Source organism: Eptesicus fuscus, chromosome 10, assembly GCF_027574615.1.
Source record: "Eptesicus fuscus isolate TK198812 chromosome 10, DD_ASM_mEF_20220401, whole genome shotgun sequence".
In the NCBI taxonomy this organism is placed as follows: Eukaryota; Metazoa; Chordata; class Mammalia; order Chiroptera; family Vespertilionidae; genus Eptesicus; species Eptesicus fuscus.
In genome coordinates this window covers 45,489,369-45,504,649 of record NC_072482.1, presented here as the reverse complement: position 1 = coordinate 45,504,649, position 15,281 = coordinate 45,489,369, and the positions used below count along the sequence as shown (strand labels likewise).

The following is a 15,281-nucleotide window of genomic DNA, read 5'->3' as shown; positions in this document are numbered from 1 at the left end:
TATATACCCCTGGAAGAGTGACAGTGGAGGCCAGGAACCTCACTAGTAGCAGTATCACTTGAAGTTCTGGAGAAGTTGCGCTCCCAAGGAGAAGGGATGGCTACAGGTTATACTATGTTCACTATGCAAGGGCATGCCCATTTTAAATATTGATGTGTATAATGCAGAAAGTTTGAACACATGTACAGTTCTAACAGCCATATGTAAAGGTTCTGTACATTATCTTAAACACTGAGTTTTGAAAGTTTAATGTTTGGTGAAGGAAAGAATGACCTTTCCATTTTAAGGGATAGTATAACATAGTGGTTATGAGCCCTAACTCTGACGGTGCCTTATTGGCTCCATCAGTTATTACATGAGGGACCTCATCTATAGTGAAGTGAGGCTAATAACAGTACTCAGTTCTTGATGCTATTGTGAAGATTCTAAGTTGGATAATTTATTAAATGCTGATCATAGTGTCTGGCACATTGTAAAATGAATGGTTTACCTCTTTTAATATGCATTTATATGAATTTTTAAGGGGGTTAACATTTTTTCACTTCTTTATGAGTTATTGCATTTGTTCTGTGAGTTGCCCGTTCAAATCCTTATATATTTTCCTGTTGAGAGTTCATATTTTTTTCATATTGATTTATGAGAACTTTTTGTCTAGGGGGGATATTCATGAAACATTTTGAAAAATGTGTTTTTACTTTTCCTGGTATTTTTTTGTGGCATAAATTTAAATTTATGTAGGAAAAATTATAAACCCCTTGATTTTTAATATTTGTGTCATTTTAAGAAAGATGCTTTTTATTTATTTAATTTTTGTTAATCCTCACCAGAAGATACTTTTTTCCATTGCTTTTCAGAGAGTGTGGAAGGGAGGGAGTGAAGGAGGAGTAGGGGAGAGGGAGAGAGAGAGAGGTGAGAGGAACACATTAATTGGTTGCCTCCTGCACAGACCCCCAACCAGGGATCAAACATGTAACCCAGGTATGTGCCCTTGATTGGGAATCGAACCCATGACCCTTTGGTGTGCAGGCTGACACTCTAATCACTGAGCCACACTGGCCTGGGTAGAAAGATACTTTTACTTAAGAATTTTATAATATCTGTATTTTTCTAGTAATTTTATGGTTTTAATTTATATAGTTTTTAAAATAATATTTGATCTATCTGAAATACACTTTGATAAAAGGAATAAAATAGGCCTTTAATTTTATTTCCTGATGTCTAAACTGTTGCCTCAGTATCATTCAGCTAATCAATTTTTCCTTTTTAATTGGATATATCCTTTTTATTGTATGATGGATTCCTTTATTTATCATTGTTTTTTTCCTGATTCATTTTCCCATTTCATTAAATTTTGGTCTTCTAGTGGTAGTTTTATATTGATTTAAATACTGTGACTTTAACATACAATTTAATGTCTGACAACCCAAGTACCCACAATCTTCTGGCTATTCTGAAGTTTGCCACTTAGATTTTTTTTTTTAAATTTTCTTTATTGATTAAGATCTATACCAATAAAAGGGTAATATGCTAATTAGACCGGGAGACCTTCTGGATGTCCTTCCAGACAAAGCCATGGTGGCAGAGCCAAGGCAGAGTTGCTTAGGGGCAATCAGGCAATCAGGCCAGGAAGGTGGGGGGGGCAGTTGGGGGCAAGCAGGCCGGCGGGGGTGGAGGCAGTTGGGGGTGATCAGGCTGGCAGGGAGGGCAGTTGGGGATGAGCATGCTGGCAGGGGGGCAGTTGGGGGCGATTAGGCCGGCAGGGGGACAGTTGGGGGCGATCAGGCAGGCAGGCAGGTGAGCGGTTAGGAGCCAGTGGTCCCGGATTGCGAGAGGGCTGTCCGTCAGTCAGACATCCCCTGAGGGGTCCCAGATTGGAGAGGGAGCAGGCCTGGCTGAGGGATACCCCCGCCCTGTGCATGAATTTTGTGCACTGGGCCTCTAGTATTAAATAAATGTCCTTATCCCCCCTTTGTCCCTCATCCCCCTGGTGTCTGTGTCCATTGGTTATACTTACATGCATGCATACAAGTTCTTTGGTTGGTCCCCCCCCCTCCCGCCCCCCCCGCCTTTCCTTTGAGGTTTGATGGTCTGATTGATGCTTCTCTGTCTCTGGATCTGTTTTTGTTCATCAGTTTATGTTGTTCATTATATTCCACAAATGAGTGAGATCATGTGATACTTATTTTTCTCTGACTGGCTTATTTCACTTAGCATAATGCTCTCCAGTTCCATCCATGCTGTTGCAAATGGTAGGAGTTCCTTCCTTTTTATAGCAGCATAGTATTCCATTGTGTAGATGTACCACAGTTTTTTAATCCACTCATCTGCTGATGGGCACTTAGGCTGTTTCCAAATCTTAGCTATTGTAAATTGTGCTGCTATGAACATAGGGGTGCATGTATCCTTTCTGATTGGTGTTTCTAGTTTCTTGGAATATATTCCTAGAAGTGGAATCACTGGGTCAAATGGGAGTTCCATTTTTAATTTTTTGAGGAAATGCCATACTGATTTCCACAGTGGCTGTACCAGTCTGCATTCTCACCAGCAATGAAGGAGGGTTCCTTTTTCTCTCCATCCTTGCCAGCACTTGTCGTTTGTTGATTTGTTGATGATAGCCATTCTGACAGGTGTGAGATGGTACCTCATTGTCGTTTTGATTTGCATCTCTCGGATGATTAGTGACTGTGAGCATGTTTTCATATGTCTCTTGGCCTTCCTTATGTCCACTTTCGAAAAGTATTTAGGTCCGTTGCCCATTTTTTGATTGGGTTGTTTATCTTCCTTTTGTTAAGTTGTATGTATTCTCTGTAAATTTGCCACTTAGATTTTGCTCTCTCTTTAGGTTTTGGGTAAACAGGCTATTTGAGAAGTTAGCTTGATTAGTATTTACACTTTATGTGCAAAACTATACACCAATATGAGGCCACACGCCCCTGGGTCCGGGTGAGGCCACGTGCCTCTGGGTCCTGGTGAAGCCGGATCCCGGGTCCGGGTGAGGCCGTGTGACCCTGGATCCGGGTGAGGCTGGGTCCCGGGCCCGGGTGAGGCCACGCGCCCCTGGGTCTGGGTGAAGCTGGATCCCAGGTCCGGGTGAGGCCATGTGCCCCTGGATCCGGGTGAGGCTGGGTCCCGGGTCCGGGTGAGGCCACGCACCCCTAGGTCCGGGTGAGGCCACGCGCCCCTGGGTCTGGGAGAGGCCACGCACCCCTGGGTCCGGGGGAGGCCACACGCCCCTGGGTCCGGGTGAAGCTGGATCCCAGGTCCGGGTGAGGCCGTGTGCCCCTGGATCCGGGTGAGGCTGGGTCCCGGGCCCGGGTGAGGCCATGCGCCCCTGGGTCCGGGTGAGGCCGTGTGCCCCTGGGTCTGGGAGAGGCCACGCACCCCTGGGTCCGGGGGAGGCCACACGCCCCTGGGTCCGGGTGAAGCTGGATCCCAGGTCCGGGTGAGGCCGTGTGCCCCTGGATCCGGGTGAGGCTGGGTCCCGGGCCCGGGTGAGGCCATGCGCCCCTGGGTCCGGGTGAGGCCGTGTGCCCCTGGATCCGGGTGAGGCCACACGCCCCTGGGTCCGGGTGAGGCCACGCTCCTCTGGGTCCGGGTGAAGCCGGATCCTGGGTCCGGGTGAGGCCGTGTGCCCCTGGATCCGGGTGAGGCTGGGTCCCGGGCCCGGGTGAGGCCGCGCGCCCCCTGGGTCCGGGTGAGGCCACGTGCCCCTGAGTCCGGGTGAAGCCGTGCCCCTGGGTCCGGCCGAGACCAAACCAGAGGGAGTCGGACCTCCGTTACCACCATTTGTCCACCATCCAGAGCTGAAGGGTCAGTGCTGACATGTACACATAAGGAACTGGTGGACATTGAAATTGGGTCTCAAAAGAACTGTTGGTCCAGAAAGAAACTCACTACAGACTGATTCATTTGCCTGTCAGCATAACTGTTGTTGCTCGTCTCACATTCAGTTCTTATAAGTATATCTCTAGTGACACATGATCTCGCTCATCTAGGGGAAATGATGAACAACATAGACTGATGAACAAGAACAGAACCAGAAACAAGGAGGCATCGATCGGACTATCGGGCCTCAGAGGGAGGATAGGGGAGGGTGGGGGGAGGGGGGAGATATCAACCAAAGGACTTGTGTGCATGCATATGAGCCTAACCAATGGTTAAGTTCAACAGGGGGTTGGGGCATCCGTGGGGAGGGGTGTGGGATGGGAATGGGGGGATGAGGACAAATATGTGACATCTTAATCAATAAAGAAATTAAAAAAAACCCCAACTATACACCAATAAGCTTATATTTTTCTCTGCAGAGTAATCTCTGATAGGCTTGTGTCCAGTCCTTTCTGTTTGCTGTGTTTGGTTGTGTGGTTTATCTTCTTGTCATACCTTCACTACCTTTCCTTGGAGGGAAAGGGGGCTCTACATCTTTCTTACAGCTTCCTACAATTTCAAGTATCATTTTTTACAATTTCTTCAATGTTAAATCTTTTTCACGAGCCAGATTGAATTATGTCTGGCTAATATTCTCTGGAATTTACATGAGTATTCTTCCTGTCTTATGATAAAATTTGCTCCTCTATTTCTGGTTTAAATGGACAGATATTGGGACAATAGAGAGAGGCTTGGAAATGTTCACTTAAACTCTCAATGATGGAATTACCCTAATGAAAATCACATATATAAATACATATAGTTATTAGTTTAACAGAGGGAATACCACTTTCAAAGTGACCTGAATACTTGTTGCTCCAATCCCTTATTCTTGTTTATTTGCCAACTAAATATTGGAGTGTCTAATATTCTATCTCACTGTGATTGGAGAATAGCATGTTTGAGTTAGTCTGAGGTATAGTTTTGAGTGATGAGAAGGTTCAGGGTGTGACCTAGAGAGTGAGAGGTGGAGGTTGTGTGAACCAGAGCAATGGAAGCAAGATCAAGGAAGTAATAGATGGGTCATAATGAGAGATGGCAGGAGAACAGGATGACTGTGAACTAGGTACTAAAGATTAGAAAGTCAGTAAGAAGGTAGTATAATTGGATGGAGACTGAGCAAAGAGTAACTATAGAGTCACTAAACAAAGAGTTATCTATACTGTGTGTATCCTATGGAGCGGAGCTACTAGTACATCTTCATTCCTGTGACAGGGTGTGTAGTAAAATATCATTTTGTAATAAAAGTGACATATACAGATGTATATAATAAACTTTTGTAACCTGTGTGTGTGTGTGTGTGTGTGTGTGTGTGTATGCACACACACCCCTTTGTTGTCGACAGAGCACTGCATAAGGTTGAAAGTATTATTCATTGCACATGCCAGGGTGTGCCGTTTTTGTCGTAGTTGATGTGACTGGCACTCCTGGGGCAGTGCTGCACAAATACTGCATGGCTAATGCGGCAGCCCTGCTAGTAAGTTTAGAGGAACAGCAAGAACATTTTAGTTTTTGTTTATTTAAGATACAGTGTCTTTTAGCGTTGTAACTAATAAAATAAAAGGGGGAAAGAGTCTTAAGTTATAGCATTTGTAAACATTTAGTATAATTTATAATTGAACTAATATTTTTTGAGTGCCTATCATGTTCAAGTTGCTGTGCTAAGAGTGAAGACATTGCTTAGAGGGTTGAGGAGAAGGTCTCACTCTTGAGACGGTTTACTTTGTTGGGTAGGGGTGGAGAATGATTGGTAATGGATAAACGATAACCTGATGATTGGTATTTAAAAACAAGTTCTGTGGTGTTTAGAAGAGAAATACATTGAATCTAGTTAGTTAGACATTAAAGATATTTTATAGAGGAATCAGCATTAGATATGGAAAGTTTTTAAAAAAAAATATATTTTATTGATTTTTTACAGAGAGGAAGAGAGAGGGATAGAGAGTTAGAAACATCGATGAGAGAGAAACATCGATCAGCTGCCTCTTGCACACCTCCTACTGGGGATGTGCCTGCAACCAAGGTACATGCCCTTGACCGGAATCGAACCTGGGACCCTTGAGTCCGCAGGCCGATGCTCTATCCACTGAGCCAAACCGGTTTCGGCTATGGAAAGCTTTTTATAGAGAGATTTATGTTGGAGGTGGGCTTAGGACATTCCAGGTAGGAAATAATGCTTAAAAATTAAATGTTTAACCATCTGCAGATTTAACTTAGCAATACTATTTATTTTCACCTCAAACTTGGATAACTGAGAGCAGCATAATAGACTCTTGTGAGGTTTTAAAACATCAGTGTGATTCATGATGTCACTTTGCTTGGACCAGATTAGTAGTTGCTATACTTGTTTTTCCAGTTAATTAAAACAGTCCTCTGTAGTTTCCTGTTTCTTCCACATTTTCATTTGCAAATTGTTTTTGTAAAATTTCAAATCCAAAAATAACTCAAAACTATCTAATTGTCCGGCTGTCAGATGTGAGCAGGAAAGCTTTTGTTTTGCTCTCTGAATGATGTTCTTTGAACTACAAAATGCGGAAAATAGGAGTTCAGAAATGCAGCATTAATTCACTTGACATAAATCAGTGAAATTCAGTCAATTTTACATTGAGGTTAAGAGGAGGATATGGTAGTTAAAGATTAAAGTTAATTGCAAGAATCCTGGGAAAATGGCATGTCTTTTCAACTGTTAATTTTTTATAAAGGAATGTGCATGCTCATTTAGAAGTTTTTAGTAAGTCAGTACACATTATCAAGTAGAAAAGTTCAACTATCAAGAATAGATTATATTTTAACATTTTGATGTACTTTTAGTCATTTTGTTATGTCTATATTAATAAAACATGTATAATCAACATGTATGTACTGACATTTTTAAAAATATATTTTTATTGATTTCAGAGAGGAAGGGAGAAGGAGAGAGAGATAGGAAAATCAATGATGAGAGAGAATCATTGATTGGCTGCCTCATGCACAACCCCTACTGGGGATCAATCCCGCAACCCAGGCATGTGCCCTTGGCTGGCATCAAACCCAGGACCCTTCAGGCTGCAGGCTGACACTCTATCCACTGACCAAACCAGCTAGGGCTGTACTGACATTTAATATATGCTGTGTATCTGGGATCCCATCATTTTTCTTTACTCTGAAGAACTGATTTTAGGATAAAAAATTTAGTTTTACTTTTTAAAATTAAAGTATAATTAAATTCAGTACATTCAAAAGATTGTGCCTGGCTGTCATGGCTCAGTGATTGAGCAAAGACCTATGAACTAGGAGCTCAGTGTTTGATTTTGGGTTATGTGGGCTTGATCCCCAGAGTGGGTATGCAGGAGGCAACCAAACAATGACTCTCATCATTGATATTTCTATCTCCCTCTCCCTTCCTCTCTGAAATCAATAAAAATATATTTAAAAAAAGATATTGTTACTATATTACTAACTAGAGGCCTGGTGCATGAAATTCGTGCATGGGGGGGTGGGGTGTCCCTCAGCTCAGCCTGCACCCTCTCCAATCTGGGACCCCTACCTGGATCGGGCCTAAACGGGCAGTCAGACATCCCTCTCACAATCCAGGACTGCTGGCTCCCAACTGCTCGCCTGCCTGCCTTCTTGATTGCCCCTAACCACTTCTGCCTGCCAGCCTGATCACCCCCCTAACCACTCCCCTGCCAGTCTGATTGATGCCTAACTGCTTTCCTGCCAGCCTGTTTGCCCCTAACTGCCCTCCCCTGCAGGCCTGGTCACCCCTAACTGCCCTCCCCTGCAGGCCTAGTCCCCCCCAACTGCTCTCCTCTGCAGGCCTGGGTCCCCCCAACTGCCCTTCCCTGCAGGCCCGATTGCCCCCAACATCCCTCCTCTGCCGGCCTGGTCACCCTAACTGCCCTCCCCTGCAGGCTTGATTGCCCCCAACTGCCCTCCCCTGCTGGCCATCTTGTGCCATCTTGTGTCCACATGGGGGAAGCCATCTTTGACCACATGGGGGCAGCCATCTTGTGTGTTGGAGTGATGGTCAATTTGCATATTACTCTTTTATTAGATAGGATAGAGGCCTGGTGCACGGGTGGGGCCAGCTGGTTTGCCCTGAAGGGTGTCCCAGATCAGGGTGGGGGTTCCCTTGGGGTGTGGGGCAGCCTGGGCGAGGGGCCTACGGTGGTTTGCAGGCCGGCCACGCCCCCTGGCGACCCAAGCGGAGGCCCTGGTGTCTAGGATTTATTTATCTTCTATAATTGAAACTTTGTAGCCTTGAGCCCCAGGCAGTCCAGGGCGGGCGGAAAGCTTGGCTTCCTCCATCGCCGGGGGAAACTCAAGCCTCCTGCTTGCTCCGTGGCTGCAGCCATCTTGGTTGGGTTAATTTGCATACTTGCTCCTGATTGGCTGGTGGGGTGGCTTGTGGGTGTAGCAGAGTGATGGCTAATTTGCATATTACTCTTTTATTAGATAGAATTCCAGAATATTTTCATCACCTAGATGGGCTCCTCCTGGGATCCCTCTGCCTGCATCAAATTCCACAAACTCTCTTTAAGAATAAGTTAGAACAGTTGTAGAGCTCTTTTCAGGAACTTTTTTGTCATGTAAATTTGAAACTCTATACCATACCAGTGAAATAGCTTCCCATTACCCCATGGCAACCACCATTCTACTTTCTATTTGTATGAATTTAACTACTTTAACTACTTAAGATACCTCATATAACTGAAATCATACAGTATTTGTCTTTTTTGACTGGCTTAGTTTATTTAGCTTAATGTCCTCAAGGTTTATCCATGTTATAGCTGGTGATAATTTCCTTCCTTTTCAAGGCTCAGTAGTATCTATCCCACTGTATATATATTCCACATTTATTTATCTATCTGACATTTGGAGTGCGTCTGCCTCTTAGCTACTGGAGTAGTGGTGCTATAAACATGGGTGTGTAAATATCTCTTTAAGACTCTGCTTTCAGTTCTTTTGGATATATACCCAGAAGTGGCATCACTGGATCATATGCTAGTTCTAGTGTTAATTTTTTGAAGGAACTACAATACTATTCTTCATAGTGGCTGCAGCATTTTACAATCCCACCAACAGTGTACAAAGTTTCCGATTAACTAAGTTTTAAGCTTATGTATTTTATGTCTACTTACTTTTCCGTAGCTTAAGGCAGTGGCAGCTGTGGTGAAGAGTACATTGTGTTGAGGGACTCCTTGGAAAGAATCATTCTTGGTATTGGGTCTTTGTTAGAATCCCTGGGTTCTGTTCTCTTTTAAAAACTTTGGTGAATATTTTCTTCAGCTAGTCAGGAACCATATTTTATTCCAGTAATGCTCAGATTATTTCTTCAATTCAGCATGAAGTCTGGGAGCAGAAATAGTCTGCTATTTTTATTACTCTACACATTGAAGAGGTAGAAAAAAGAAGACAAGAATAACCAGTGTGTTTGTATCTCTCTATATTTGAGTGTAATAGTGATAATTACTTAGACTGTCATTTTACAAGTAGAGCTTGGAGCTGAACCCTGCTGTGCCTTTTTGTTTTACCAGAATCTTGGTAGTTTCCGTGGCTGTCTATTTTAAAGCTTATTCATTTGTTTATTCCTTTTTATTTGTTTTGTTTGCTGATAATACATTTTATTTTTTGCCTTTTTTAATGTTTAAAGAAAAGTATGCTTTTGCTCATTTTGTCAGATAATTTGGGAGGTAAATTCTGTGATGTCTGCACTCTGAACTTGGAAGGCCACTTAATTTCTGTCCACCCAGTTTTGTAAAGAATAATTATTTGAAACCTATTATTGATACCACCTCATTGGCTCATAAAATTCTTAGATACATGTATTTAAATTAAAATACTTCAGTGAACAGTTTAAAAGAATGAAAGTGATATAATTCATGTCAAGCATCATCTCAAATAATAAAGTACTATATAAAGATAAAAAAAGAGTTGGGTTCAAGACAATAATCATAAGTGTCTGTACTTAACAAAACACATATGTGAGAAAGAAATTAATTGTAATAGTTTCTTTTTTATTTATTTATTTATTTTTAAATATATTTTATTGTTTTTTTACAGAGAGGAAGAGAGAGGGATAGAGAGTTAGAAACATCGATGAGAGAGAAACATCGATCAGCTGCCTCTTGCACACCTCCTACTGGGGATGTGCCCGCAACCAAGGTACATGCCCTTGACCGGAATCGAACCTGGGACTCTTGAGTCCGCAGGCCGACGCTCTATCCACTGAGCCAAACCGGTTTCGGCTGTAATAGTTTCTTAAAACAAAATATATTTGTCCTAAATCAGTATGTTCTTTGTAATTTTAGATGGTTATATGTGGATTTTCTGTCATGAAATTGTTTTTAAAAACCCATTTAGTTTCCTAGGAAGGATATGAGGAAAATAAAGTAATTTTAGGCCCTAGCTGGTTTGGCTTAGTGGATAGAGCATTGGCCTGCGGACTGGAGGGTCCCGGTTCTATTCCAGTCAGGGGCACATGCCTGGGTTGCAGACTTGATCCCTAGTGTGGGGCATGCAGGAGGCAGCCGATCAATGATTCATTCTCATCATTGATGTTTCTATCTCTCTCTCCCTTTCTGAAATCAATAAAAATATTAAAAAAAAAAGTAATTTTAGGTCAAACCTATTATTAAAAGTTGAAATTTTATAAAATACTACATTATATACCTATAATCATTCTTTAGTATCCTTTATCTCTTTTCTGTTAGAGTGCAGAATTTACATTCTTTTCATTTAATGGCTGTCTTATGTGGTATCATATTCTTTTTTCCTGTTCCTATGATAATAGTAGAGGCACATGGAACCAAGAAAGACCACATGTGTAGTATGGGGATTGTATCTATTATAAGGGTACCATTTATATCTACAGATTTTATGATTAAATTAATTGGTATATAGCAAAATATAAAGCAATAATGATTTAACAAATTATTTTTAAATGTTCCTGATATGTGGCATTTAAAATTAGTACTTTTTTTTATCCTAATAGTTGCTTAGTAAATTCAAACATAAAACAAAACATAGCATAGTAATTCAAATATAAAAATATAATGAGCAGATATTGTAATATCACTTTATTTTATACAGAGTAAATTCATGATGGGGCTTTTGGGGTGCTGACAATATTTATTTAATCTGGGTATTATAAATGTGTTCATTTGAAATTTTATCAGGTTGTATTTTGATGGTTTATGTACTTTCTGTGTGTCTGTTATGTTTCAGTCAAATTAAAGAAATTGTTGTTAAAGAATGAAGAAACTTCTTTTTTTCTCTTTTAAGGAAATGATTATTGATAAAGTAAATGGACAAGCTGTACCTAGATATTTGATTTACGACATAATTAAATTCAATGTAAGTACCTTTTATAATTTCTAAATGGATTGTCACTGAGATAATAGATGTTTTTAACAAATAAAAAGTATAATTGCCTTAGAGTAGGAAAGAAAAATTGTGACACTTTCAAGTTACTCATTTGATTTTTTTTGTCAACACTTGTACATTTTTTTCTTTCCCTTACTGCCTAATACTTTGCACATTTGTCTTTAGATTATTTAGTTATTTCAAGTGACAAAAGAAAAACACTTTAACTGTGGTAAAACAAGGTAGTATATTGTAAAGTGTTATTAAGTAAACCTAAAAACAAAATATAAAATCTCCTTTTGTGGATACAAAAAAAGTGAAATTATATTTTCTACCCATTTACTAGACTAGCCAAGTTTTAGACTAGCCAAGAATCAAATTGCTTGTTAATGTTTAATTCAGTGTTGAAATTATTTAGACAGTACAAGATGAATTCTGTAAATGGAAGAAATTCTTTCAATAGTGTACATCTATGAAAAGGTATAATTATTGTTCAAGAAATATATTATTCAGATTGCATAATCATCTAGTATTCCAAGCAGACTGAAAGCAGTTAAAAATTCTGGAATTAAAAGTGTTAAGTTTTAAGATTTTGAGGATTTATAATAAAAGTTAAAAAAAACCTTTTTTTTTTTTGGGGGGGGGGTGTATATTTTAAATGGCAGTATTAAGATTCAAGATTACATATTAATCCAGATGACTTATTTTCTCCAGGAAATTTTCAATGTGTATATATCTCATTTGTTGTTGAATTACGTATATTTCAAACTATTTCAAACCTAGGAAACTCAAGGTCAGAAACCATCAAGTTTAATCTTGTTCTGTTTGTGGCTACTGTATTCCTCAAAAGTAATGCTTTCCAAAATTGACTTACTCTTACCACAGATCTTGGAATGATGTTCATTGGCCCCTAACAAGACAAAGGGTGGGTGTGGCTTTGTTTCTTTGTGAATGGGGGAATGCTGTCTCCTTTGCCTCTGGATATTGAGCTCTGCTTTAAAGTGTGTTCAGTGCAGGTTCATCTCTTAGCCTGGGAACTTTGCCTTAGACAACAGCCTTCTAATTCTTAAAAAAAAAAGAAAGTTTTCGGCATATGTAAAAGTATAGAGAATAATATAAGGAATACTATGTACCTACCACTAGATTTGTTGAAGCTTAACTTTGTCTTTTTTACTCCACTCTCCTTTTAATAAGAAATAAATCATTATATGTATAATATCAGAAGTTTCTTGTGTACACTTCTGTCATCTTATCCTTGACCCTCTTACCCAGAAGCATCAGCTCCTACCCTGAATTTGATATTTATTATCCCCATGAGTGTTCGTGATACCTTTACTATCAATGTATGTCTATAAAATATATGTGGTGTTCTTTTGTAGGATTTCTAGTGTTTCATAAATGTCATAGTACTGTAGTGTAGTACACAACATTTGCTCCACATTATTTTGTATAGATTTATCTGTGTTAATGCACGTAGGTTTGGTTCATTCACTTTAATTACTCTTAATTATTATATTGTATAAATGTATGGATTTTATCATTTTTCCTCTTGATTAACATATGGGTTTCCATATTTTGCTGTTAAATTATTGTATTGAATAGTTTTATATATTTTTTTCTTATGCACATGTGTCAAAGTTTCTCTAGGACAGTTCTCATTCCTGGGATGTGGTCAACCGGGAAGTGTTTAAAAAGTCCAGTCCCTCATTTCCTACAACATGGAGATTCTAATTAATTTAGCAACTTAATTAAGCTTTATTAGCTGCCTTGCTAAGTTCCTTTCAGAAGTAGTTGTACCAATTTATCACAGTTGGTATTACATACCTAATTTTTGCCAAATGGCTATGTGTGAAATGATATCTTGTTTTTAATTTGATTTTTTTCTAATTACTAATGAAGTAAAGCATGTTTTATGTTTGCTTTTACTTGTTTGGACGTTTGTGATTTAATTATAGGTTCAAATGGTCTGTTCTTTTAATTTTTCTAGTTGGTTGCTAATCATGCTCTTCACAATGTATAGGAATTAGTTATCTTTTCTGTATTTTAATTCTTTCTTGGATATAAATGTGGCAAACAATATCTTTTCCATATTAGTATCCATTGAGCCACAGAAGTTTTTTTTTTTTTAATTTTTTAAATATATTTTTTATTGTTGATAGTATTACAAATAGCTCCAATTCCACCCCCTTCCCCCCCCCCCCCCGCGCCCATTCACCTTTCTCCCAATCCCTACCTCTTCCCTCCTCCCCCGGTCTTCACTACCCTATTGCCCCTGTCCATGGATTATGCATATAAGTATATAAATAATAAAAACAATTAGTAAGTATATTAATACTCTAATTCAGATGTGAAAATTTTGGATCAGTTGTTATTTATACCGTTTTCCCATACTAGTTTATACATTTATAATTTTGAAATAACTGTGTGTGTGTGTGTGTGTGTGTGTGTGTGTGTGTGTGTGTATGTTTAGATATGCTTCCATCATTAGTCAAATTAATTTTCAGGGCTGGCATGTGTGATTGTGCAGGCTCTATATTGGAGAACTCCAAAGGATGTAATTTACATAAACTACTATGTACAAAGTGAAAGCCTTGATAATTATGCTGAAAAAATAGTTTTTAGAGTTGAAATTTAAATAACTGTCTCATTTAATTCAGGCACAACCAGTTGGAGATTGTGATTTTAATGTTCGTCTTCAGTGTATAGAACGAGAAATAATAAATCCTCGACATGAAAAAATGAAGACTGGGCTCATTGACAAAACACAGGAACCATTTAGTGTCAGAAATAAGCCATTTTTTGACATTTATACTTCAAGAAAGGTAACATTTTTAAAATAACACTTATAATGTATCCTAATTCAGCTTGGGAGAGGAATATGAATTATATTTTTTGGCCCAATTATCTTGATTTTCCCCGAAATTTCTTGAATATTGTACTCTTTTGGACAAACATGTACAGTTAATAGGTCTTCTCCTCATTAGTAAGGTTCTCAGTGATGGAAACTTAAACTAGGTTGTTTTCTTGTTTCTCATAATAGTTTTTGATTCATAGCTATTATGGTTCATAATATGTTTTTTTTAAAGCTGTAAGCTATGTAGAGTTATATAAGAGTGAAAATAACTTGTCAGGCCTTTTGAAGTCAGCAGCTTTTAGTACATAGTCTTATTTAAACTAATCAGTTACACACACACACACACACACACACACACACACACACACACTAGTGGCCCGGTGCACAAAATTCGTGCACATTAAAAGGGAATTAATTAGAGGAAATATTTTAATACTGCTATTTGCCCTTTTTCTATAATAGAAGTGTCAGAGATGAAAGAAAATTAGTAAAATGTATATGAAAATCTCCCTCCTGTCAGAGTCTGGGGCATGCCGCGGGACCCAGAGTCAAGTCCCCGCCCACCCGTGTGCGCCTCAAAATCACGCTAGACTGAGACCCGGCCGGCCCCATCCCAATTGGGCGAGACCCAGTCCCGGCCGGCCCCACCCCCATCAAGTCCCACCGAGTGGAGGGGCATGGCCTCAGGTCCCCTGGCCCGGCGCCACGTCCCTGCTGATCGGTCGTTATGGCATCATGGTGTGATGACCATTTGCATATTAGCCTTTTATTATTAAGATATATATACTGTATATAAACATGGAAAATTTTCTTTGTTATTGTTGTTTGGACACTTAAAATGCATCATATTAAATATTCTGCGACAGTTGTTTTGTTTTGTTTTTCACTTAACAGAGTGGCTTAAAAATATTTCCATGTCAGTGCATAGGGATTTGCAACATTATTTTTTAGCTGCTGCATAATATTTGACAGTAAAGATTCACCATGAAGTTATTTTTGGGAAGAGGAATGGTTATGATAGAATAATATAGGAAATATAGCAACTTATGCAATTATGTTTTAATTTCCTTTCTAATATAATCTCATAAGTTAGATCCGCGGTCGGCAAACTGCGGCTCGTGAGCCACATGCGGTCTTTGGCCCCTTGAGTGTGGCT

At 39.6% G+C, this 15,281-nt stretch overlaps 1 protein-coding gene across 5 annotated transcripts in view; it reads left to right on the top strand.

Moving 5' to 3' along the window:
• Nucleotides 1-15,281, top strand: part of RNGTT (RNA guanylyltransferase and 5'-phosphatase) — a 185,938-nt gene that overhangs the window by 67,446 nt on the left and 103,211 nt on the right. For 4 of the 5 annotated variants that reach the window (XM_054722343.1, XM_028132476.2, XM_054722344.1 and 1 more), the window contains 2 exons: nt 11,191-11,262; nt 13,929-14,093. The exons of the other annotated variant lie outside the window; for it this stretch is intronic. In XM_054722343.1, coding sequence (XP_054578318.1) covers nt 11,191-11,262; nt 13,929-14,093 — 237 coding nt within the window. The remainder of the gene's footprint in view (nt 1-11,190; nt 11,263-13,928; nt 14,094-15,281) is intronic. 5 annotated transcript variants of the gene reach the window in all.